Below are 25416 nucleotides of genomic sequence, written 5' to 3'. Positions count from 1 at the left end.
GAACTCTCCTGAGGGCATATAAGTCCACATTAGAATAATGTAAACGAACCATATACCAAGATGTCCGCATTGGGCTATTATAAGCAGCTAGATGATGTACAGTTAAACCTTTAGTTTAGCAGACTTGAGATTCCACACACCAAATTTCCCTCGTTCACAGTTCACCTTTATTGCCTGTGGAAGTTCCTCTGGCTCCATGATCAGCTCTGATGATACTCGGCCTCTGGTGGCTCTCGGCTACAGCTTGTATTCAGTGTGCAGATACACTGTACCTGTAATTGTCAGAATCACCTTTAATGGCAGTTCTGATGTTTGTAAAATTCATTTTCTGTTTCATGGATCTTTGGTTCCTTCCGCAAGTAGTTAAATTGAGGATTTACTGTCCTTGAACATGAACACATTTTTTTTAGTGTATATAATAGTATCTATTTGTTTCTTCATTTAGATTTGTGATTCCGTGGGACTTGCAAAACAGATTGCATTGCATGCTGAATTGGTAAGAATTTAACTCGGAACAAAATGTAGAGGTAGTTTATATATAGATATCAAATGAGTATATAGTTCAGTATCGCTTGCAGTATCTCCACCAAGAGCCTTGGTGGAGCAGTGGGCTAATGCCTCCTTAAGTAACACCAGCTGCCTGCAATTAGTGCAGGTTCGAGTCCCACCAGGCTCAAGGTTGACTCAGCCTTCCATCCTTCTGAGGTAGGTAAAATGAGGACCCAGATTGTTGGGGGCAATAAGCTGACTTTGTAATAATGCCGCTTTGGGGGGGGGCGAAAGCCCTAATAAGCAGGCATATACATAGAATGAAGGCTACTGCTAAGCTTGTAAGCCGCCCTGAGTCTTCGGAGAAGGGCGGGATATAAATGGAATTAAAATAAAATAAATAAATAAATCTCCTGACATCTGCCCAAATTGATGAAATTTCAGTGTCCAACCTCAAATCCAGTTCAGCTTTGGAATAACAAAAAAAAAACTGTTTTGGTTTTTAGACTAATTATTTAATTATTGTTGATGCCCCACCATCTCTCTCTCTCTCCAAAAAAGGGTGTGATGATATTAAGTACTTGGAAATGTTGTTAATCTCTCTGTTGACAATCAGCAAAATGAAAAAACTAAGCATCCACTACAAAACTCTCTCACCCAATAACTATTCTCACAAATAATCAACCAGTGCCTGGCAAGTCACAAGCAGTTCCAATCCAGGGGTGCCAAAGAGATGTTGATAAGCAAATAATTTGGCTAAGCTTTCTGCAAGTGAAGGCAAAACCAGAGAGCAGGCAAATCTCCTGGACTCTTAAAACAAGATTTTTAAAAAGGTCTTTTTTACCTTTAAATATTTATCTGTCTTGACCTTAAGAATATACAGGCAGTCCTTGACTTAAAGCAGTTCATTTAGTGACTGTTCGAAGTTAACAATCGCACTGAAAAAAGTGACTTATGAGCATTTTTTACTTGACTGTTACAGCATCGCCACAATCACATGATCAAAATTCAGATGCTTGGCAACTGGTTAATATTTATGATGGTTGCAGTGTCCTGGGGTCATGTGATCATCATTTATAACCTTCTGACAAGCAGTCAACTCTCAAGGAAAAGCTGTAAAATGCAAAACTTACTTAACAACTGTCTCACTTAGCAATAGAAATTTTGGGCTCAATTGTGTAAGTCAAGGACTATCCATAGTATATATACATCTTCTATTTTTCTTAATCCGTAAAAGATTGTTCAAATCAGGGATTAATGTCTCTTGGAAGTATTGCTCCTTTTTTGTATGTGGCTCAACAAATCTGTATATGCCAAATGTTTTTCCCCCCCAGTTTCTTGTGGATTGTTTATTGTTTTTATACATACTTTGCAAAACATGCAAAATATGTATAAATAAAGTGCAATGTTAAAACAGAAGGATAGGTAGCTGTAATTCTGCTTCTTGAAGTGATGATTGTGCATTCCTGTGAGTGAGTTCTGGACCCATGTGAACCATCCTTCAACATTCTTTAGCTGGATTTAATGAGAAAAAGGATCTTTTTCCTATCCTAGTATACCTCTTAAGAAAGCGCCTTTGTATTTGTTCGTTTCTTGAGCAGATACAGGTGAGTCCAAATCAGATATAATTGAGAAGCTGAATCATAGTGAAGGAGGCTGTATTTTGTGAATACGGTACATAAATTACTATTTGGAGAAACAATTATGTAAGCATCATGGTCTTTTAATCTTAAATTACTGTGTAGTTAATTTTTCTATTGTGTAACTGATGTGATATATTAATACGATGTGAAAGCCAAGATTTTTAACACCTTCCTTTGAAAAGCTGTAAAAGTATTTGGTTAAAAATACTTGGAAACCTCTTATTTTTTTCATGCAGTTTTTCAGGCAAAACAAAGTAGTAATCCATTCTGTGCAAATAATGTAACATTTTGGTATTTGGCATTTTCTTTTTAAAACATTTCAGGATCGAAGATCATCAGAAAAGCAGAAAGAAATAGAAAGAGAAAGGGAAAAACAGCAAAAAGAGCTCAATAAACAGAAACAAATTGAAAAGGTATGGATTTAATCAAGGTTTAACTTGGATTTTTGAACTTTCAAAATAGCCATTTTATTTAAATTTAATAAACATGAAAAATTATTCTTCCTCACAAAACTGATATTGACTGGTTTTAGATTAAAGCAGATGTGTTCACATGGTAACACTGGATGTAGTACATTACTAGTTGCTGAACCTGACAAGCAGTGGCCTACTTTGTGTGGCCAGAAGACTTGTGACTCACTGTGGTTGGAAAGAGGATACTGCACCAAAATAATCATTTTAACATGAGTCGTATTGTTCACAGGATTTTATTCTTAAAGATTGCTGAATAATTGAAGTTCTCTATCTATAGCCCTATATAAAGCTTTGTGTTCAGGTTGATGAATCTTGAAAATTCATTTTTAATGCAGGTAGTCATTGCTTACCATGTCTTGTTCAACAACTATTCAAAGTTAATGACAGTGCTGTCCGTCAGTCACAAAATGACCATTATAGTCAGTATGTATTGTCTGTGCCTTACACTTCTTTTTTAAAAAAATATTTTATTGGTTTTTAACAATAACAATCTCCAGTGCCTGGTGTACAGCATGTTGTCTTGGTTTATATATTTGAGAAAAGAAAAAAAGGCAATAATAATTAATTAACAGTCAACAATTATTAAATTTAATAATTCCATAATTATATTAATTAATGATATATTTCTTTGATCTTTCCTTCTCCCATTTATATTCAATCTTAAACAAATATAATTCTTAATATTTTCAATATATAAATGATTAAATATAGATATTTTTCATATTTATAGTGATAACATCTATGTATAGTGATAACATCTATGTATAACATTTTTATCACTTTATATTATTCTTATAACCATCATCTCATTAGTTCACCATGCATTCTATTTTTGTGATTTTTGTTTAAGCTTAATTTCCCCTTTTATTCAATCCATTCTTATCAGTCATGATTTTCTCAATGTTAATCATCTAGATATCCAAATTTTTCCATTTAGGTACACCATCCCAATATTTTCATGTATTATAAAAATACTGTGCTTCTTGTCTGTCTTATAACATCTGGGTATAACATCCTTTCTGATCACCTTAAATTTCACTTATATTTATAAAAGCTACATCATCCCAATATTTTTACATTTCATATATTGTAAAACATACTATATTACTTAAACCTCTTATCCCTCTTGTTATAGGGTCCCTTTATGTTCAAAGTTCTCTATTCTTTTAACCATATTCAAACAAGTGTTTATTCATCTAATACTCCATCTGGTAGGGCAAGTCAAATCTCTCGAATCTATCTCTAGCCTTCTTCTTTTGCCAGATAGCTTTCCAAGTTGATATATTCCACTTACCCGGCAGTTCCTGTGTTTTTGCAAGTATTGTTGGTAATGCAGAAGATAGAATAAATAGGATATATACTGTCTGTCTCCAAAACTCTAATGATTCCCCTGGGAATTCTATTGTCCACTCCATTTTTATTGTTATATCAAAGTCCTGTAGATTTTTTCCTGTTTGTGTTGGATTGTAATTCTTTTCATTTGTAGCTTCATCGATATGATCATGTTTTTCTAATTTGTGTTGTGTAATCTGATTTGTTTGTTCATTCTCCATCATTTTGTGGGTGTTTTTAATTGTAGATTTAGATTAGAGATGTGCTTATTTATGTCGTCAAAGTTGTTCTGGATTTCCTCGTGTTTTAAATCTTGTCATTTGTATCTGTCATAACATTGCGTACATTTCCTCTTGGAAAGTATTTATCTTGCCTTGAAATATTGCTTCTGAGTCTTTGATGTTCCAGGCTAAACAGTTCAGGAGTGAATATTGAGTGTGGTGTCCTGTCATTTGTTTATAGGTCTACGATATCCATGTTTTCTCTCCCCTTCAAATAGTCTTTAATCAATACTTTAGTTCAGGGGTTAATTACCAATCAGTCAAAATTGCAATTCAGTATGTTAAGCCACCTTAAGTCCTTCCTCTAGATTCTCCTCCAAAAGATTAGCCAAGAGCCAAAGTTTTTCTTTTTCTCTAAACAATTCTTAAATTTAATCAATAGTCCAGGTATTTTTCTTTCAGACACTTTTTAATCTTATGGCTGAGCCAGCTCTTTCTTTGTTCTCAGAGCTGTCTTCAAAGTTATTTAAAATTTAAGGGAACAGATTATTCTTTGTTTCTAGGTGTCCTGCCAGTTTCTGAATCATTATTGTTAGTGTTCTGTGCTCTAATTTTCCACTAGGTGTCAGTAGTTACTCATTTTCCATTTTTTTTCAGACAAAAAATATTATTGTTATATATTTTTTATAATTTCATTAAAACCCTTTTAGGTGTAGTCTTAACAGGGTTTTGTTAGTTTCTAGATTTGTCCAGACTGTAGTATTTTAAATTTATTTTCAGTCTATTTCTTTCCCCCTTAGTATTAATTCACTGCTTCCATCTATGAGGGAATGGGGGTATAGTTCCCTCCCTTCACTTCTGGAGCTTTTCTTGTTTGGGGGGGGGGGTCTTTCCCAAGGATTCAGTTAGTAGATAGAAGAGAGAAGATTGATACTCTCACCAGTTCCAAGTATGCGGTTCACTGATGTTCTTGTTCATGCTCCTGGACTTCTAGCTTGGGCTAGATGCTGATGCCATGCTAGCCTTTCTCCTGTCAGGTCAGAGGGCCTTCCCCAGATCAAACGAAACTACCACTGTTGTTTTGTGATCAATGGAGCGCCCCTCCTTCATGGTCACCTCTTTGGGGCAACTTCAGACCCATTTAGGGTCCCCCTGGCAGGACGAAACTGGCCATGGGGAGCAGAACTTTGCTATCCCACGGCCATGTGCTATGGCTCAAAACTGGAAGTCCTCCCTGTTCCTGACATGTTTTTCTTTTTTTCCTCTGCTTGCAAAGTGGACGGGTTGGAGAAGAAAGAATTACAAGAGAGTAACCAGGCTTACAATTGAGAATACACTGGGCTGTTTGCATAATACTCTCATAGTTGCCAGCACCAGCATATTGCTTTCAATGTGCATTCCCAATTGTGTGCCTATTTATTCTCTTGCAATCCTTTCCTAGCCAGTTGTGGTCACTAAACAAGGACTACTTGTAGTGTGTGACTTACTGGTCATAGTAAATAGTTGCCAATAATAATATCTGTATTATTTACTATTTAAAATAATATTCAGTAAATGTATTTTTTCCAGGATTTAGAAGAGCAAAGTCGATTAATTGCTGCTTCTAGTCGATCCATCCAGAGTGTTGGTGAAGGACAGTTTGTAATTCTTAGCAATAGCCCATCAGAAGACAGTGATTTGGGTGAAGATGGAAAGAAGAAGCAAGAATCTGATGCATGAAGCAACTTCAGTGCAAGCCTTTAAACCTCTTGTCTGAAATGATAAATTGTATCATTTAAAATTTACAAAACAAATCATGTAAATTTGTTATATTAGATACAACTTGGTATTCTCACTCATTAAGGTTGATCTTTCTTAAATGGCTCAGTGTAAATATGGATTTTTGTTCTCATATCATAACCAAATGTAGTGAAATGTTCATGGCTGTAGCAGATTTGGATATTATAGAACTTATTCTATTTCAATTACCTAGCTGTTCTGGTGACTTAGAAAGTAATTTGTGTAACTTAAGAAGTTGGTAGAAAATCTTTTATCTTCAGTTTCTTTTCTCTTGTTTTCAGAGAAGTTGTTTTAGTCTCCTGTAAAATAAAGAGGCTTGTTCTACTTTTAAATACTAACATTTGATCTGATAAAAATTGAGTCATTTTAGTCTTCAAAGTATCCTAAGCCTCTGAACAAAAAGCCAATTTTGATTCCTAAAGTGGCGGGGTCAATAATGGCAACAGCCTCATAACTTTTAATTAATGCTTTTGCTAAGAAAGTGCTGGTTCTAGAGTGTATGAGTTTTTTAAGATGAAATATGAGAATACTATTTTTATTTGAAATTGTACTGGCTGGAAGTGATCTTGGCCTCTCCTCTGTATACAGTACATAAAGCACTTTGTGGAGGGTGGCAAAGACATTCAACCAAACACTGGAAAGTACTTTGGAGTGTCAATGCAGCATTGTAACTATACAAATTGACTTTTAACTGTCTAGATGAGAATAATGTGCATACACTTTAACAGAATTGCTATGATTATTGGAATCAGGTTTGTAAGTGTCTTTTCATTAGCAAAAGTTTGAGATTATGTTGGTGATAGAATTAGTTGCATGGAAAAATTGTCAGATAATTTTTCTAACACCTGTTGTCATATTTAACTTACATCCACATGTAATAGAAATACATACAAATTGCACATATTTGCTAAATCTGAGAAAAATCAGGCAGGTAATTGTAATTCAGTTTCAGCTTATTGATTTGTGACAAATATAATATAAAAAGCATGCAGTGATTTTTCATTCCAGTACATTTGTTCTGGAAATACAAATGATCTGTAGGTTTATCCTCTTTTATATTGCAATCTGCAAACAGAAATTGTACAGAAATTGAAAGCTGATCAGAGACTATGGAGGAAAAACTTTGAAGGCCAATTAACCTGGGTTGGAAAATCTTTTGAGATCAAGTAGGGATGTTTGTCCTTCATTCCTAACTGCAAGGGCGTAAAGACACATGGAGACCCAAGAAATAGAGGAGGTGTGATTGCTCATTGAGCCGTCTCCTTCTAGTTTTTGAAAACTTCCCTTAGGTTTCAACTTGTAGATAATGAAAATCATATATTCAATTTATTCTATTTTGTGCCACCTCACTCAAATTGACAATATCTGTTGTAATGGTTTATCCAGTTTATAGCTATGTTAAGCCACATAACACTATAAAATCATACATTTAAATTTAAAGTTAATCAATTCATTTTAAACGATATTTGTTACGCTTCAGACTAATCTTCAGCTGACCTCTATGTATATGTATATATGTGTGTATGTATATATGTGTATGCATATATATATATATATATAGGTAGGTAGATAGATAGATATAGAGATAGATAGATAGATAGATATAGGTTTTGTCTCCCCCTGCCCCGGTCTGGTTGATGCACCTTTGGTTTTGAACTACTATATTGCAGTTCTATTATTATGATCACTTTTGCCAGCTCCAACCTAGGAGTGTTAACAGGGCTCAAGTCGCTACTGCGATACATTACAAATTCAAATTTCTTTTTTGCTGACAAAGTTAAAGAGTTAAATGGGATACTAGAATAGCTATTTCGAGCTTCTTAGCTCTCATCAGCTAGCCATACCCTTTATGGGATTTGAACCTAGGCAGCCTGCATACTAGGCAGCTGTATTAACCTCTAGGTCACCAGCTCTCTTCCCCTTTTTGTCAGCCAAACCAAGGGAATATCTGGTAAGTTGGGTTTTTTTTTGTAAAAATCATTGAACTCAGGGATAGGTATAGAAACAACTGTTTATTACTAAGCTTTCATCAATCCCCTCCCGACGTCATCAGAGTGGAAGTCGGAGGTTGGAAAGTCTGCTTATAAAGCTGGCTGTTTTTGTGCTCTGCTATTATCCTACCGGCAAATAAGGGCAGAATATAACTGCAAAGTTCAAGCCCTAATTGATGATACTAGTGCATGCCGAACCGTTGCAAAAGACCTGATGACAACACTAAAAAAATCAAGAAGGCAGCGGAAAAACTCAAAAGACAGGGCAAAATTAATGAGGACAATTTAAAGGCAATAAGACCCAAAAACTCGGCTATGGTAAGGTTTATAGACATCCAAAAATCCACAAAGAAGGGACCTTGCTGCAACCTATTGTGTCGTTTAGGGACACACCAACTTTCGGTTTGGCCAAATGGCTAAGTGGATGGATACAGCATCTGGTGGAGGGCAGCATGACCATGGTAAGATTGTCAAAAGAATTCCTGAAAAGATTAAAACCGCTAAGGGTAGAGGATGTCGAGGTTATGGTGTTGTTTGATGTAACATCATTATTTACCTCCATTCCACAAAATCTGGCCATTTCGGTGATAAAGAACTGATTACAACAGGAGGAACTGTGACACTACAACCCACTTAACACGGAAGATGTCATCCAACTGATGAACCTGTGCCTTAAGACATACTTTACGTTCCAAGGTACAATATATGAACAGGTAAAAGGCACGCCAATGGGATCCCCTATTTCTGGAATTATCGCAGAGGCAATCCTACAAGAACTGGAAGCTAACGTGACTACTGACCCAAGTTTTGGGGCAGATATGTTGACGACACATTTACCATAATTAAACGACAAGACAGTGCCAGGTTCATGGAAGAACTAAGTCTACCCGGATATTCAGTTTACGGCGGAGGAAGAGGCCAATGGTACCCTGGCATTCTAGATGTACTGATCAGCCACCAGACCAACGGGACACTCCACACAACCATCCACTGAAAAACAACACATACGGACAGGATCTTGCACTATGGAAGTAACCATCTGGTATCACATAAGATCAGCTGCATCCGGACCCTGTTCAGGTGAATAGACACTACAGCATGAGGAAAGCAAAAATTAAAGAACGGACCCTTCTTTACCGTATATGCAGGGACAATGGTTACCCAATAAGACTATCTGACAATACAGCAGACACCAGAAGTCCCATAGAATGCAAAAGACCAACAACTACAGTCTGGATAACACTACCGTATATCAATGGTGTATCAGAGCCGATAGCATGGATATTGGCACCGTATAATATCAACATAGCGCACAAGCCAAATCAACTGTGTGTGCTAAGGTAATGTGCCTCAAAGAGCCGCTCTCCGATGATGAAAGGTCATCAGTGGTCTACAGGGTTAAATGTAACGACTGCTACTGTAATTACATTGGGGAAATGGCCAAACAACTCAAGACCAGGGTCAATGAGCACAAATTGGCTGTCAGATGGCACAAGCAACACTCACAAATGTGGACGCACATAGCCTGCAACAATCACTCATTTGACTTTGTGGGAGCGGAGGCCATCACTCAGGACACTTCCAAGGGTGGACGGTTGCTTAAAGAGGGCTGGCTATCGAATGAGCATTCAATCAACCGCCACATAGATTTGTTGCCAGCTTACCAGACACTAAGGAAACATGACCAACGTAAGAATCCACAGCGAATACAAAGAGCACCACCCAGACACAAGAGGGAGGGGGATAAGAAAGACTCAGTTTGTTCACTTATGGGATAACATGAAATCACGAGTGAAAAGGAAACGTCAACACAACCCTCTCAAAAATTAGAGCAGCAACAGACCAACGAGTACAGAGCGTCACGCGTGATAGGGGTAATGCTACCAGATGTCACCACGTGACTTACGGGAGCCGTAGGACAAGACAAACCAGCTAGATACAAATGGAGCAGGCAGAGGGAGTAAAAATGAGAGGAGGGAAGACATCAGGACTCACGCACACAAGCGGATGCAACGTGATCACACAAGCGGATGCGACATGATTAGGGAAAATACGATTGGGGCGGGTGGACCGGTTACATGCTCTATGAGCAGAGTGTAAAAACAACCAGCTTTATAAACAGTCCTTCCAACCTCCGACTTCCACTCTGATGACGTCAGCAGGGGACCGACGAAAGCTTAGTAATAAACAGTTGTTTTTATACCATCCCGGGGTTCAATGATTTTTACACTTTTGATGAGTACACCCGGTATTCGCATTTTTAAAGTAATTAGAGAGGTGTGTGTGTATGTATGTATGTGTATGTATATGTATATATGTATGTGTGTGTATATGTATATGTGTGTGCATATATGTATGTATGTATGTATGTATGTAGATCTTTGGTCATTCGGGTTTTTCCCCACATAGAATTGGAGGAAAAAACCTGAATGACCAAAGATCTACATACAAACACCCGTGAAAACCTCAGAAAACATATATATGCATATATATATGTGTGTGTGTGTATATACAGTATATATATGTGTGTGTATATATAAATATATATGTATGTATGTATGTGTCTGTACACACACACACACACACACACACAAACACACTATCTGTAAAGATGTATTATAATGTGAATAAAACCAAATGATCTTTATTATAATAAACAGTTCACAGGCTACTGCTCTCGAATGTACCCATCTACAGTTAGTTACAAAATCCAATTTGTATGGATTGTGTTCAGTAGCTCTATTTCCCACATTAGATTTTCTAGTGGGAATGTTCTCAGTAGGAAAAATAGTATGATTTGGCTGTCTGATTGGTTTATTGCTTGGAGCCAGCAGATAGACCTTGGAGTCAGCAGTTCTGTTCTCATTCTACTGATGGTAAACTCCACTGACCTGAGTGGGATTTGCTTTTGCATACACAATTATACGGTTATGCAGTCAAGGACAAATGAACTTGGCAGTTGCTGGACAAGTGGACTTTCTAAGTTGCCTTCTGTACTAAATCATATTTCTAAGGACAACATGCAAATTAAGATTACCATATTTCTTTTAATAAAATATTCATCTCTGATGAATTATAAAAACACATTTTGCATGTATTGTAAGCCAGAGGCATTCAACTAATTTTATAGGATTGATTTTAAAAAAAAATCAGGACTGCTATTTGTGATATCTCAACAAAGTTATCCTGTTTTGTTTTCATCTGTAACTGAAATCACTTACTTTCTACAGATTTTATTTTTATTTATTTTTATTATATTTATATCCCGCCCATCTCCAAAGACTCAGGGCGGCTTACAAGCTTAGCAGTTACTTGGGCTAATTAAGTGCACAGCTGCTTGAACAAGACTTTTGCCTCCCCTGTAGCATAAGGTCCTTCATACTCCTGGGGAAAGCAAATTGCATGGAGGAACAGGTTTTCTAATTGATGCATGAACACTGTCAGGCCGTCAGAGGTTATGACATAGTGTAGGACTAATCAACCATCAGGTATCTGAGAAAACAATGTTCCATAATGAAATCTGTAAAGAAGTCAAGAGATTTGTACACTAAATTTTGGGTGGCTTTTATAATAAAGTGAATGAATCAGAAAGTAATGATTTAATCTTGTATCAGTGATTGATTTTTACATTGAAAGTCTAATTAAAACTTAATTTCTCGTAATATTTGTATTAATATTTAGTGATTGTCTGCTCGATATTGTCAATTGCAAAATGAAATCTTGATACTAATAAAACAAATTGGGAAATATTTCAGTGAAATCCAGTCAATTTTAGAGGATGCTTTTCTACAATATGTAAATATTTTATCAGCATTTATTCTTCAAAGCACATCATATATTGGAAACTTTCAAAATACCTTTGTGAAATGCATTTTAAATCTGTCAGTAATGGAAGAATATCCATATAATAGAGATTCATTTATTGTACTTAATAAACCAAAACTAACAGCTGGTGTGCTATCTTTATTTGGCTAGAATATAGAAGAATTCATGTTTTGTGAAAATTAAGTGTAAATATTGTGTGTTTAGTAGTTGCAGTTGCTTAGACAAAATGTGAAGAAATACTGGTGACATAATATTTGTTAAATATTTCAAAATACTTTGTGTTTTCTATGTCAAAATATACACAAAGAAGATTTAATTTAATATTTGCATTTGTATACCGCCCTTTCCCTGAGGACTCAGGGCGGTTTACAGGGAATTAAAATCGAAACATACAAAAGTTAAAACCAATTAAAAAAGCATTAAATTCACCCTGTAGATTAAAACCCCAGTTAAAATTTTCTCCTCAGCCTGGGCCCGAGAGCTCAAAAAGCCAGGTCTTCAGGCCCCGGCGGAATGATCGTAGGTCGGGAGCAGTCCTCAGCTCTACCGGCAGCTGGTTCCAGAGGGCAGGCGCTCCCACTGAGAAGGCCCTACCCCTGGGTGTCACCCGCCGGCAATCTCTCACCGGCGGAACCCTGAGCAGACCCTCCCTGTGGGAGCGCACTGGGCGAAGGGCGTTTGATGCCGGCAGCAGGTGTTCCCTCAAATAACCCGGACCCAGGCCATGTAGGGCTTTATAGGTGATAACCAGCACCTTGAATTTCACCCGGATGGGTAGGCAATACACAAGACAAGGATATACAATTTTCATTGTACCTGTACTATAAAGGTACATGGCAAGACCTCAATTATTTTAGCAATACTTGATTTACAATACTGCTTTTCAAAGAAAACATTTTTGGGTTATAAAACAAAGATTGTAATTTTGTTTTTGAAGTTGCAATAAATACACACATTATAGGATTTTAAATTGCATCTTAAAGATGTGGGCAGTAGAAACCTAGGCTATTAAGAGATCTCTGAATAGCACACATAACAAAATCTAAGACTAAACTTCACTTGGAATCCCAAATTTTAAAAGTTAAATGTATATTTTTCAGAGATACACAAGAAGTCTTGCTTAAAACTACAAGTACCAAATCAAGAGGCCTTCCATGAGTGTATGCATGACCATTTTTTGTGTGCCAATTATACTCCTTACACATGCAAATTGTTTTCCTTCTAAAGAAAATATTCAACAGCATTTGTAAAGAAATAAGACTAGGCAGTAAAGTAATGCCCTGCTTGTACTTCTTGAAAATGTGTTATGTGTTAAAGCAGCATGCTATTATTTCAGTACAATGTGGGCACCTATGAGCAAAGAGCATACTGTTGTATGCTTGTTGCCAATTTTTAAAAAAACTGCATTCAACATTTACAGCTCAGATGGAAAAATAATTGCAATGGATTTTGTGAGCATATGGAGGGTTGCAAGGAAAATCCCCTCCACTGATAGAAAATATAAGGAACCCCTTTTATTCACACCAATTGAGGTGTCCATTGAATCAGAAGACGGCATCGCAGGGTTTGGGGACATCAGCTCCCAACTCTCATTTGAGTGTTGTTACATAAATTACATGTTACATTTGTGCAGTGTTAGATATTTCAATTTAACACATGGCTAGTTCCACATATTTCTGCAAATGAAGACATAAATCAGATCAGCAAAACTGCCCTGAGGCTTGATAAGGTTTCATTGCATTAACTGTTCATCAAAATTTTTATGTACTCTAGTATAAAGCAAGCAGACGTATTAGTACTAACTAGAATTCTATTTTAAACAAGCTTTTCTATATTCTGTTCATTTATATATAGAATATCTTCCAAATGCACTTTTATGCCTTTGACTTAGTAGATTCCTTTTAGATGTCCTTGTCCATAGAGATCATACTCCTTATAGAGGATATATTCTTTCAAACGGTTTGGTAATGGCAGAAATGTCAGGAAGACAGGACAGCGCAGACGTAAACGTCCTAAGCATTTTCGGATTCTCAGACGGCAAAGATGTTGCAGAGGACGTGTGTTTGCTGAAAATAAAATGATATGGCTCTAAAATATGAATTATCCACTCCTACATTCTGATTCTAACTCATAAGGAAGAACTGGATGAAGAGATGAAAGGAATGGGAATCACGGAAAAGGAATGATCATATCTTCCTATTCAGATTATTAAACTGCTCCCTATTGGTTAGGGAGAGCCCTTCAGAATATCTGTTGGGCTATTGTGAGGATTATTTATACCAGGAGTAGGCAACCTTGGCTCTTTTATGACTCGTGGATTTCAACTTCCAGAATTCCGCTCAGGAATTCTGGGAGTTGAAGTCCACGAGTCATAAAACAGCCAAGGTTGCCTACCCCTGATTTAGACAATCTGGTAGATAAAATTGCTCAGATTTGCTCTGACGTGGACTCTAACACACCCACACACCCACTGTTGTTTAGCAGAACCATGAAGGTCTGGTTCTTCATATACGTCTTGGGCAAGGAGAATGAAACTCTTCACTGCACTTCTCATCTTTCATCTTCATCTTTTATTGATTTTATTATATTTTCTTTGTTGTGAGCCCAAAGTAGTTGAGTTCTGACATCGGTACAATACTGAACATTTAAGGGAAAGCCCTTAGAATAAAGCATGAATTAACTCCTGCCACAAGTGCTTATATCCAGAAATTGGATACAAGTCTGATTGGGACGTTATAATACTGTATGGGATCTTTTCTCCCCCCATCATAGGATGCTATTTGTGTTCAACATGTTCCTTATTCAGTGTGGCAAGTTTTAAATCGTTTTAATTGCAATGATAAAATTATATGAGGAAAATAGATCTAGAAGATATAAAACATGAACTTTCAATGCTGAGGCATAGAAGAAAGTACTAATTACTAAATCACTAATAATTGGTAATTAAAGAGCTTGCTCTGTGTAAAGATTTGTTATGCTGTGTATTATATTATATTTATTGTGATCTTTGCTTCAAGTGAAAATATAAAAAAAAATCCAGTCATATTTAGTAATAGGGAGAGATTGACTGTCAAAATACAACATATAAATTATTCCTCCAATAATTCAAATTATTTTAAATTATATTTACCAATAATACAGTTACTAATTTGAAAATTATGCAAGGTGGATGGACTCAGTTATATTGGCAGTAAGTGAAAGGTTGGAAGACTTGAAAGATCAGATCAGGGACAGATTCTCATGGAGAAAAATCTATGTGATCACTAGGAGTTGAAATTGACTTGATGGCTCATAATGAATTGATCAATCAGTTTGAAAAATTATAGCACACTGTGTTAGACACCTTTACATTCTGATAACTTTAACACTTACTCAAAATTGCATGGATTTCTGGCCACAGTTTTTGTTCTTGAAGAGTATCTTGAAGTTTAGAGCATATTCTCATATGATCTACATAATCTAGCATCACTCGCACTACCTTCCCAGACAGGTGCCTTAACCATGATAGTGTAATCACTTCACAGAACTGAGAGAAAAAACAAGAACATGAGCACACAGAATTTAATGCCTTATATTATAAAGTGGATGATGCATCCAGACTACATCACCAGCAAAATAAATCAAAATAACCATACATTGAATATAATTTCACAAAAATATCAGACACCTTTGAAATAACCAAATACTTGCCATTTATTCTATAAAAGGTAAAGGTAAAGGTTCCCCCGCACATGCGTGCTAGTCGTTTCCAACTCTAGGGGCCGGTGCTCATCTCCGTTTCAAAGCTGAAGAGCCAGCGCTTGTCCGAGGACGTCTCCGTGGTCATGTGGCCGGCATGACTAGACGCCAAAGGCACACAGAACGCTGTTACCTTCCCACCATAGTGGTCCCTATTTTTCTACTGGCATTTTTACGTGCTTTCGAACTGCTAGGTTGGCAGAAGCTGGGACGAGTCACAGGCGCTCACTCTGCTATGCGGCACTCGGGATTCGACCCGCCAAACTGTGTCTCAAATCAATGCATTTCTAAAGATTTTGATCATTTTCAGTTTTGAAGAACCAAACAAATCTTACCATCCCTTAAACACTGAGCAATTTATAAGTACTAATCAGCTTATAAAAGAAGGATTAATCTCCCCCAGGAAGTACTTACCATTGTGTCTTTGATAACAGTTGAGGTCCACCCTTCAAATAAGTACTTGGAATGCCTGTTGTCTCCATGAGGACAATCAAAACAGCGGGAAACATTGTATCCATAATTCAACAACATCCTTAACAGGACTTCATCTTTCAGTGTGTACTGTAGAGCTGATGGAAAATGGGTTGTATTGACTCTACAAAAGTAATTCACGTTGGCTCCATGGCGAAGCAGGAGACTGATGAGTTCATAGTTACCCATTCTCAAGGCCACTTGGAGGCAATTAACAGGGTCTTGATTTGGTAGGGCTCCAGCATCCAGGAGCAAATGAGCGGACTCAATATCCCCATTAGAGACAGCAAAATACAGTGCTGACTTCCTCTCATCCTCGTAGCTTTTCTGAATTCTTCGATCCAACATAAAATTAGCCTCAAATCCAGATCTGAGTAGAAATTCAAGACACTGAGAATGTCCTCCTGCTGCCGCCGAGTGAAGTGGGCTGATTCCACTCTCCTTTATGGCACTGAAATCTGTGACTGGAATCAAAATCTGTAATGCCCTAGCAATAAGATAAGGATAAACATTCTTTTTTTTAAAAAAAAAACACCCTTTCAATCTTACCTCAATGGTTCCTACCAGTGCAGGCAATGAGATCACTATAAAGAGGCATGAGCTGTAAACTTTTATAAGAGAAGAGTTTCCATCAACTATTAACATTTTAGCCACTGAATAAAATGCATATAAAAAGACAATTTCAGTGGGGGGAAACACTAAAAAACAACAACACCCTAGCAAATAATAAAATGGGAGACGAAAGGGAGAAAGACATATGCAAGCTGATTATTTCAAGTAATTTTATAAAGAAGAATAAATTCCTTAAGGTGCTACAATTAAGGGCAGTCCAAAAGAAACAAAACAGTGTTGATCCGGTCTATTCAGATCTATATTCTTCTATATTAAGCTTAGCTTTGGAAGTGTTGACTGTTCTAATACGTACAGAATATTCAGATTCACATAAAACATAAAGAATGTATGTTACTTGTGATAATGTCAAATAGATACCAAAAAACTATCAATTGGCCTGACTTCTGCAAATATTTTTGTGTCACAGGACTAGGACAGTGAAATGCCAAAGAGAATGGACTTTCTTTCACAGATGTCTAGAAAAAACAATGTCAGCAGCTGAACAGTACATAGAAAGTTACAGGCTTTTTCTACATAATTTTTTTTAAGATGAAGAAGACTTTATCTTTTCTACCTAGTAACTCAGGATTCGACAAATAGTAAAGAAACATTTCTCTCAACAGAGATAGGTTAAACCACAAAGTAGAATAGATCACCTTTCCCTTCCCCCCCCCCCAGTTCCATAAATGGATTTAGTATGTTCTAACTCACAAGAAATGGCCTCTATAAGCAGCTCTATGGATAGGAAGATGACCGGACTGCTTTGGTACATTGGCATCAGCTCCGTATTCTAGTAGGAGAGAGATGGAATCTGGGTTTCCTCCTCCAGCAGCCTCAAATAATATAGATGCAGAATCTGATGCTTGGGAAAGGACATTGGCACCTAGTGGGAAAACAGCAGTAAGCTTTTAATAATTAATCAAAAATAATATGGTGTTTATGTGTTTGGTTTATATCAACATAAAATTATTGTGTACTTTGCTGATACCAAGGAAATAGAATTGTTCTGTAGATAGGTCTAGGCTGAGGTTGATGGCGGGATGGAGGTTGAAATTATGATGGCATATGAGAGATTCACTTCCATAAATCCTGATGATTAAAATGTCATCAATAGCTGTCACGTAAAAGAGGGGACTCAAGGGTGTGAATAAAAAAGTGTAGGTCAGCTATAAAGATGTTGGCATATAGTATGTGCCTTAACATATAATCATACAAACTGAGATACAGTTGACATCATGACTAAGATAGACCAAAACAACTGAGAAGCCACACTCCAACACTCTACTAGCTTCTTTCCTCAGATCCCAAAACAATATATCAGAGAAAAATGTATATTCTAATGAAGTAATTTCCTAAAAACATATAAAACTTCTATCTGCATGGACACATTTAAGGAATTAGATCTGATAGACAGAGTGCCTGAAGAACTATGGACAGAGGTTCGCAACATTGTACAACAGGTAGCAACCAAAACCATCCCAAAGAAAAAGAAATGCAAGAAAGCAAAATGGTTGTCTGAGGAAGCTTTGCAAATAGCTGAGGAAAGGAGGGAAGCGAAAGGCAAGGGAGAAAAAGAAAGATATGCACAATTAAATGCAGAATTCCAAAGAATAGCTAGAAGAGATAAGAATGCCTTCTTAAATGAACAATGCAAAGAAATAGAAGAAAACAATAGAATAGGGAGGACCAGAGATCTTTTCAAGAAAATTGGAGAGATGAAGGGAACGTTTAATGCAAAAATGGGCATGATAAAGGACCAAAATGGCAGGGACCTAACAGAGGCAGAAGAGATTAAGAAGAGGTGGCAAAATTACACAGAAGAACTATACAAGAATGAGCTTAATGTCCCTGATAATCACAATGAGGTGGTCACTGACCTCGAGCCAGACATCCTAGAATGTGAAGTGAAGTGGGCCTTAGAAAAGCTGAGCAACAACAAAGCTAGTGGAGGTGACAGTATTCCAGCTGAGCTATTCAAAATCTTAAAAGACGATGCAGTAAAAGTGCTACACTCAATTTGCCAGCAAATTTGGAAAACTCAACAGTGGCCACAGGATTGGAAAAGATCAGTTTACATTCCAATTCCAAAGAAAGGCAGTGCCAAAGAATGTTCAAACTATCGCACCATTGCACTCATTTCTCATGCTAGTAAAGTTATGCTTAAAATTCTACAAGCTAGACTCCAGCAGTATGTGGATCGAGAACTACCAGAAGTACAGGCAGGATTTCGAAGAGGCAGAGGAACTAGAGATCAAATTGCTAACATACGCTGGATCATGGAGAAAGCTAGAGAGTTCCAGAAAAACATCTACTTCTGCTTCATTGACTATGCTAAAGCCTTTGATTGTGTGGATCATAACAAACTGTGGCAAGTCCTTAAAGAGATGGGCATACCAGACCATCTTATTTGTCTCTTGAGAAACCTATATGCAGGCCAAGAAGCAACAGTGAGAACTGGACACGGAACCACTGATTGGTTCCAAATTGGGAAAGGAGTCCGGCAAGGCTGTATACTGTCACCCTGCCTATTTAACTTATATGCAGAGCACATCATGAGAAAGGCAGGGCTAGATGAATCAAAAGTTGGAATTAAGATTGCCGGAAGAAACATCAACAACCTAAGATATGCAGATGATACCACTCTAATGGCAGAAAGTGAAGAGGAACTAAAGAGCCTCTTGTTGCGAGTAAAGAAGGAGAGTGCAAAACTTGGGTTGAAACTAAACATTAAGAAAACCAAGATCATGGCATCCGGCCCTCTCAATTCCTGGCAAATAGATGGGGAAGAAATGGAGGTAGTGACAGATTTTATTTTCCTGGGCTCCAAGATCACTGCAGATGGGGACTGTAGCCAAGAAATAAAAAGACGCTTGCTCCTGGGGAGGAAAGCCATGGCAAATCTAGACAGCACACTAAAAAGCAGAGACATCACCCTGTCAACAAAAGTGCGTATAGTCAAGGCTATGGTCTTCCAAGTTGCAATGTATGGCAGTGAAAGCTGGACCATAAGAAAGGCTGAGCGCCAAAGAATTGAGGCCTTTGAACTATGGTGCTGGAGAAGACTCCTGCGAGTCCCTTGGACTGCAAGGCGATCAAACCGGTCAGTCCTAGAGGAGATCAACCCTGACTACTCTTTAGAAGGCCAGATCCTGAAGCTAAAACTCAAATACTTTGGCCACCTAATGAGAAGGAAGGACTCACTGGAGAAGAGCCTAATGCTGGGAAAGATTGAGGGCAATAGAAGAAGGGGACGACAGAGAATGAGGTGGCTGGATGGAGTCACTGAAGCAGTAGGCGTGAGCTTAAATGGACTCCAGAAAATGGTAGAGGACAGGAAGGCCTGGAGGAACATTGTCCATAGGGTCGCGATGGGTCGGACACGACTTCGCAACTAACAACAACAAAGTTTTGAAAATTTTAACAATGTCTACAATGTCTTTGTCTCTGACTAGATATAGACTATTGAAAATGATGGCTGACTTGCAAAGAATGACTTTTCATCTGAGCATCCCCACAATCAACAGAGAAAACATACATCAATACACTTAGAATGGCTATTCACCATAATAAATTTAGCACATTTTATAGAAGGCAGTTTCAACCATTCAGATCCATCAAGCTGTACATTCTAGCAACTACCCTCTTCCTCCCAATTAGTGTGCATTTAACACAGAAGGTTTTATACAGAACCTCTCACCTTTACGCAGTAGGATTTCTAGAATTTCTGTATGCCCGTTCTGTGCTGCCAGTGCTAGAGGGGTGAGCCCATAAGAACTTCGTGGATCTGCATCTGCTTTGGACCAAAGTAGTAATTCCACCATGTCTTTCAAGCCTAATCTGGCTGCCTCATGTAAAGCTGTCCTTTTGTTGATACACTGTAGATTGGTATTGGCACCAAATTGTATCAATAAGGAAGCAATTTCATATGATTCATGTTCAATTGCTGTAAAATATTAAAATATGAAAGAGCAGCATTTGAAAATTTTATTTAACTCTCAGTTATTAAACTATTCAATCTCCACTTAGCATATGAGACTAAACCTTTGTTTAGCAGTCTCACATGTCGTTTGTATACTGTATAATTAAAAGAATCACAGAGTAAAATAAAGTGCTAAACTTTAAAATATAACTTCAGTTTTTTAAAAAAGAAGAGATAAACATTTTACACTGCTGTTCTTCATTCACATTTAGAAAAAATGTCTTTTTTGGATTATAGAATAGAATAGAGCTGAAAGGGACCTTGGAGATCTTCTAGCCCAGCCCCCTGCTCAAGCAGGAGAACCAATACCATCTCAGACAAGTGACTGTCTAGCCTTCTCTTGAAAATCTCCAGTGATGGAGTTCCCATGATTTCTGGAGACAAGCTGTTCCACTGGTTGATTGTCCTCATTGTCAGGAAGTTTATCCTTAATTCCAGGTTGCTTCTCTCTTTGATCAGTTTCCAATAGTACTCAGATACGGGGTGAGGTTGGGAGTTGAAAGAATATGAGGAGTAAAAAAAGTTCCAACTATGCTGGAAGTTATAAATGTATATGAATTTTTCTAGAACTCAAAACTAGATTGACCAGATACGACTTGAGTCTAGGACCTAAATAAAGCTTGGGGTGGAAGTAGCAAGTGAAAACAATGGATAAAAATGGATATTTATTCTTGCCACCTGAATGGCATAGAAATAGGCAACTACATCCTTAAATTTGGCATGAGAAACCACTTTCAATCAATACAAGCTATCATTATTTTATAACTGGGAATGTTTAAATATCATCAGACAAACAATATAATTTGGTTTACCAATAATTAAAGCAGAATCTCCTTCTTCATTCCTAGTATTTGGATCAAACCCATTGATTAGCAGGACATTGACATTTTTCACAAGACATTTGTCCACAGCCAGAAACAGAGGAGTTTCTCCTTTTAGGTTGGTCTGTTGCCAGACAGTAGGATGTGAAGCTGAAAGAGAGAGCTTTGTTTGAATTCATAAGTTAATATATGAAATTGACAAGAATCACACATAGTTCTCAAAGGAACATCACCTTTCAAAGTAATTTCTAGAATAGTCTTGTTTGGTTGCATTGCTGCTTCATGAAGAGGAAGCCAACCTTGGGAGTCTACTTCCTGAAAAGCAGATCCATTCCTCATCAACTTAAGTAAAGACTCTTCTTCACCTGTGATGAGTATGAAAGATCTACAATTTATGCTTTTTGAACTCAAAGACCACTTTGTTTTAGTAATAAATAACACATTCTTGTTAAAATGATAAAAGGCTGCCCCACAGCTGCAAGTGCTACTTTTAATTTCTCCACACATGAGGGCTGAGATCAGCTAATTGAGATCATTTGTGTATTTTTAATCATTCCCAAGAATATTGAACTTATTACTTAACTGTCCGAATGGCAGCGATGATCTTTCTGTAATCTGGACTTGTTGTGAAACAAAAGCTGCAAGCAGAATACAATAGCATAAGAAAAAAGTCAAATATTCTCATATTACACTGAATTTCAGACTGCAAAAATGGTGGAAAAAAGAGAAAATGTTTAATTTGTATATTTAATATATTGGTGTTTCATACAGGAAAAACCAGATCCTATACACCTAGTGAGTAAGCTCCTGGGGTGTCCTGCAACTGAGTAGGAAGTTTATCCCCAACTGTAAAACTGCTTCCTATCCTTCTTTAGAGGGAGGCAGAGGAAGATCAATAGTTTGCTTTTGATAAAACATTCAAAGCAAAACCAGCACATACAAAGTTAAAAACATTGTAATTGGCACTATATTGAAAAATAAAATCATATGGTACAAAGCTATTATGGAATCTATAATCATAATCATAATAGTAAAGTTGGAAGAGACCTTGGAGGTCATCTAGTCCAACCCCCTGCTCAGGCAGGAAACCCTATACCATTTCAGACAAATGGCTGTCCAGTCTCTTCTTAAAAACTTCCAGTGTTGGAGCATTCACAGCTTCTGGAGGCAGGTTGTTCCACTGGTTAATTGTTCTAACTGTCAGGAAGTTTCTCCTTAGTTCTAGGTTGCTTCTCTCTTAGATTAGTTTCCATCCGTTGCTTCTTGTCTTGCCTTCAGGTGCTTTGGAGAATACTTTGATTCCATCTTCCTTGTAGCAGCCCCTGAGATATTGGAACACTGCTATCATGTCATCCCTAGTCCTTCTCTTCATTAAGCTAGACATACCCAATTCCAGCAACCATTCCTTATATGTTTTAGTCTCCAGTCCCCTAATCATCTTTGTTGCTCTTCTTTGTACTCTTTCTAGAGTCTCAACACTTTTTTACATCGTGGTGACCAAAACTGGATGCAGTATTCCAAGTGTGGCCTTACCAAGGCATTGTAAAGTGGTATTAACACTTCATGTGTTAATTGATTCTATCCCTGTTAATGCAGCCTAGCACTGTGTTGGCTTTTTTGGCAGCTGCAGCACACTGCTGGCTCATATTTAAGTGACTGTCCACTAGGACTCCGAGATCCCTCTCACAGTTACTACTATTCAGCAAGGTACTCCCTATACTATACCTGTACATTTGGTTTTTCTTGCCTAAATGTAAAATAAAATAGGTTCTTTATAATCTATACATTTATGTCTTTATATACAATCTTTTTTGGGGGGAGAGATTTTTCATATTAAATGGATACTAGCCACATTTATAAATAAAAACATGCCTCATCCTAAAGATACAAAATTTATCACATAAACACACAACATATGGAAATCCCTATGTCTGTAACAATAATCTATGCCGAGTTGTACAGCATTCTGTGAAACTATATTTCAAAATTATATACTCTGTTTCAAGAAACATTTTAACAGATGCTAGAAACAATATATCAAAGGCAGTGCACACCTGTCACTCTTTGCGGTTGTCACCGTCTTGCTCCAGAGTATGTCATGCAGGCTTTGCTGGATGACAAGCTGCGTAGGGATATCTTCCTCAGCTTCCTCATCATGCATTTTTGTAGTATCATACAGGTTAAAACCACATTTCTTAAATTATAAAATGAGGTGGGGTTAAATGTTATGTTGCATCTTCTAGAAATATCAGAAGCCAGAAATATAGAAATATGTAATGATAAGCAAAAGCAAAACATTCTTAAGTGTTCTGTCTCAATCTGTTTTTGAGCATTAACTTGACAGACAGCGGGACCATCAGGTTCACACTGACCAGATCAGGTTATCAGTTTGACTTGTTTTTGCTCCTCTTTCTGAGCTCATGCCTGTGCCAAGGAACCCGGCATTTGAGTGCTCAAATCTTCCTCATGCTTTCTTCTCCTATCTTTACTGCCCCCACCCTTGCTAAGCTCAACATGTTCCTACAGATTTCTTTTGCAATGCCCTTCCTCACTCTGCTCATATTTCCTGCATGTGTAAAGAAAGTGCTGGGTCATGTACATTAAAAAGCAAAACAGTTCAGCTGAAATCTGTTCAGACTGAATGGAAAGAGATGCAGAACATCTGGACTTTATTAACAAACAAGGAATATCATTTGCAATGCAGATGTTTCCTTGTAAAAAATCACTAGCATTTAATTTAATAGTCTATTACTGTTCAGGAAACACTCTCTGTTGTACATTAAAAATGGCTTGCACCATAAGAACAGAATTAATGGTAGAATTAAGTCAAAACTGAGCATTTTAACTAGCATTGTTTTCAGTTATTTTCCCCATTAAAATCAGTGGTATTGAGATATTTTCATTTGGCTTCTTCAAAATAAATGCATAAATATTGAAAAAGTGTTTAAAATTATTAAGTAAAGTTTACAGGATACAGGAAAATCACAAAATGCTTTTTCTCTTTGGAATGCTAACACATAAAAAGCAAAACATGCAAACACGCACATACACTTGTGTTACTCCTGGAATAATAAAAAACAAGATTCCAGAAATACCAACACTTAACCTTTATTATTTAAAAATAGCTTAGGAAGTTAAGCTATTGGGAGAACTGACTTTTTATAATGACAAGACACATTTTCCTCACCTTTCTCCCAAATTTGAAACACAGAATGCTCACTCTTGAGCAAGTGTCAAAACCAAATGTGATGTTTGATGTATTGAAAAATGATCCTGGGCTTGTTGCATCATTGCAACCATTAATAGCTCACTATAAATATCTCACCATAAGACATTCTCTCTTGCAGACAAGACATATGAATTAAATGAGGGTCAGAAAATGAACCACATGTATAATAACAAAAAGTATCCAAAGAACAGACATTTTAAAATCAGTTTGTAATAACTGTAAGCAAAATTTAACTGTTTTAGAAAGTTGCTAAATGTATGGCATATAATTAAAGTAGCAGCGAAAGAACCTGAGAAATTATTCAGTAGTAGATAACTAGTCATATGTAGAAAAACATGAAGAACAGCGATCGATTGATTTATTCATTATGAGTCATGAAATCAATATTTACTCTTAGCAATCATACAGATAAATTTTCTCCATGACAATCTGCCACTACAGTCCACTGAAGGACATGATGCAGCCAAATGAAAATATATCTCAATATACCGTAATTGAATTTCATATGGAAAATCTGAAAACAATGCTAGTTAAAATGCTCAGCTTTATTTGCTGTCATTGAAATCCATCATATGAAAAACATTAACTTTGTTTTATATACACTATAGTAGAATTTTTAGAAGAACATATACCATTGTCTCAATGTATGTATAAGATTAAGCATATGCAGCCTGGGATAGAATAGTATTGAAATTACTTTTCATTGCCTTTTATGATAAAACAATGTTGTTGTTTTAAAAAAAATCTTCATTTTCTTAGCATAATTTCTCTAATTCCTGGGAATTAGCTGGAGCTTTTCTTCTAGTCTTTTGT

At 36.9% G+C, this 25416-nt stretch overlaps 2 protein-coding genes across 7 annotated transcripts in view; one reads left to right on the top strand and one right to left on the bottom strand.

Moving 5' to 3' along the window:
* APPL1 (adaptor protein, phosphotyrosine interacting with PH domain and leucine zipper 1) overlaps positions 1–6924 on the top strand; it is a 46495-nt gene extending 39571 nt beyond the window's left edge. For both annotated transcript variants that reach the window (XM_083352922.1, XM_083352923.1), the window contains 3 exons: positions 446–496; positions 2456–2545; positions 5728–6924. In XM_083352922.1, coding sequence (XP_083209048.1) covers positions 446–496; positions 2456–2545; positions 5728–5877 — 291 coding nt within the window. In that variant the 3' untranslated portion in view covers positions 5878–6924. The remainder of the gene's footprint in view (positions 1–445; positions 497–2455; positions 2546–5727) is intronic.
* Positions 6925–12528: 5604 nt separating this feature from the next.
* ASB14 (ankyrin repeat and SOCS box containing 14) lies at positions 12529–24610 on the bottom strand. 5 transcript variants are annotated; one of them, XM_083357221.1, is made up of 10 exons: positions 24562–24610; positions 23429–23568; positions 21958–22012; positions 21608–21689; positions 21366–21524; positions 20272–20517; positions 17286–17457; positions 15906–16449; positions 15126–15279; positions 12529–13819 (listed from the first exon to the last, which is right to left on the bottom strand). In XM_083357221.1, exons 2-10 carry the CDS (start codon positions 23533–23535, stop codon positions 13641–13643), a joined length of 1698 nt encoding a protein of 565 aa, XP_083213347.1. In that variant the 5' UTR covers positions 23536–23568; positions 24562–24610; the 3' UTR covers positions 12529–13640. The 5 variants fall into 5 exon arrangements, with proteins under 5 accessions (XP_083213347.1, XP_083213348.1, XP_083213349.1 ...); XM_083357222.1 differs by lacking the exon at positions 24562–24610 and having other exon boundaries at positions 15906–16060; positions 16148–16449; positions 21608–22012; positions 23429–23515; XM_083357223.1 differs by lacking the exon at positions 24562–24610 and having other exon boundaries at positions 21608–21728; positions 21946–22012; positions 23429–23515.
* Positions 24611–25416: the final 806 nt, after the last annotated feature.

This window comes from Vipera ursinii (assembly GCF_947247035.1).
Source record: "Vipera ursinii genome assembly, chromosome: 2".
Lineage (NCBI taxonomy): Eukaryota > Metazoa > Chordata > Lepidosauria > Squamata > Viperidae > Vipera > Vipera ursinii.
Note: the sequence above shows the minus strand (reverse complement) of the source record. Positions and strands in the feature narration are given on the sequence as shown.

Coding starts and splice junctions, on each gene's coding strand:
- ASB14 (XM_083357220.1), bottom strand. CDS start 21,881: ATGTGTGGAGAAATTAAAAGTAGCACTTGCAGCTGTGGGGCAGCCTTT. Junction 21,525..21,607: donor TCTAGAAATTACTTTGAAAG/GTGATGTTCCTT, acceptor TCTCTCTTTCAG/CTTCACATCCTACTGTCTGG. Junction 15,280..15,905: donor CTGTTATCAAAGACACAATG/GTAAGTACTTCC, acceptor TTTTTCTCTCAG/TTCTGTGAAGTGATTACACT.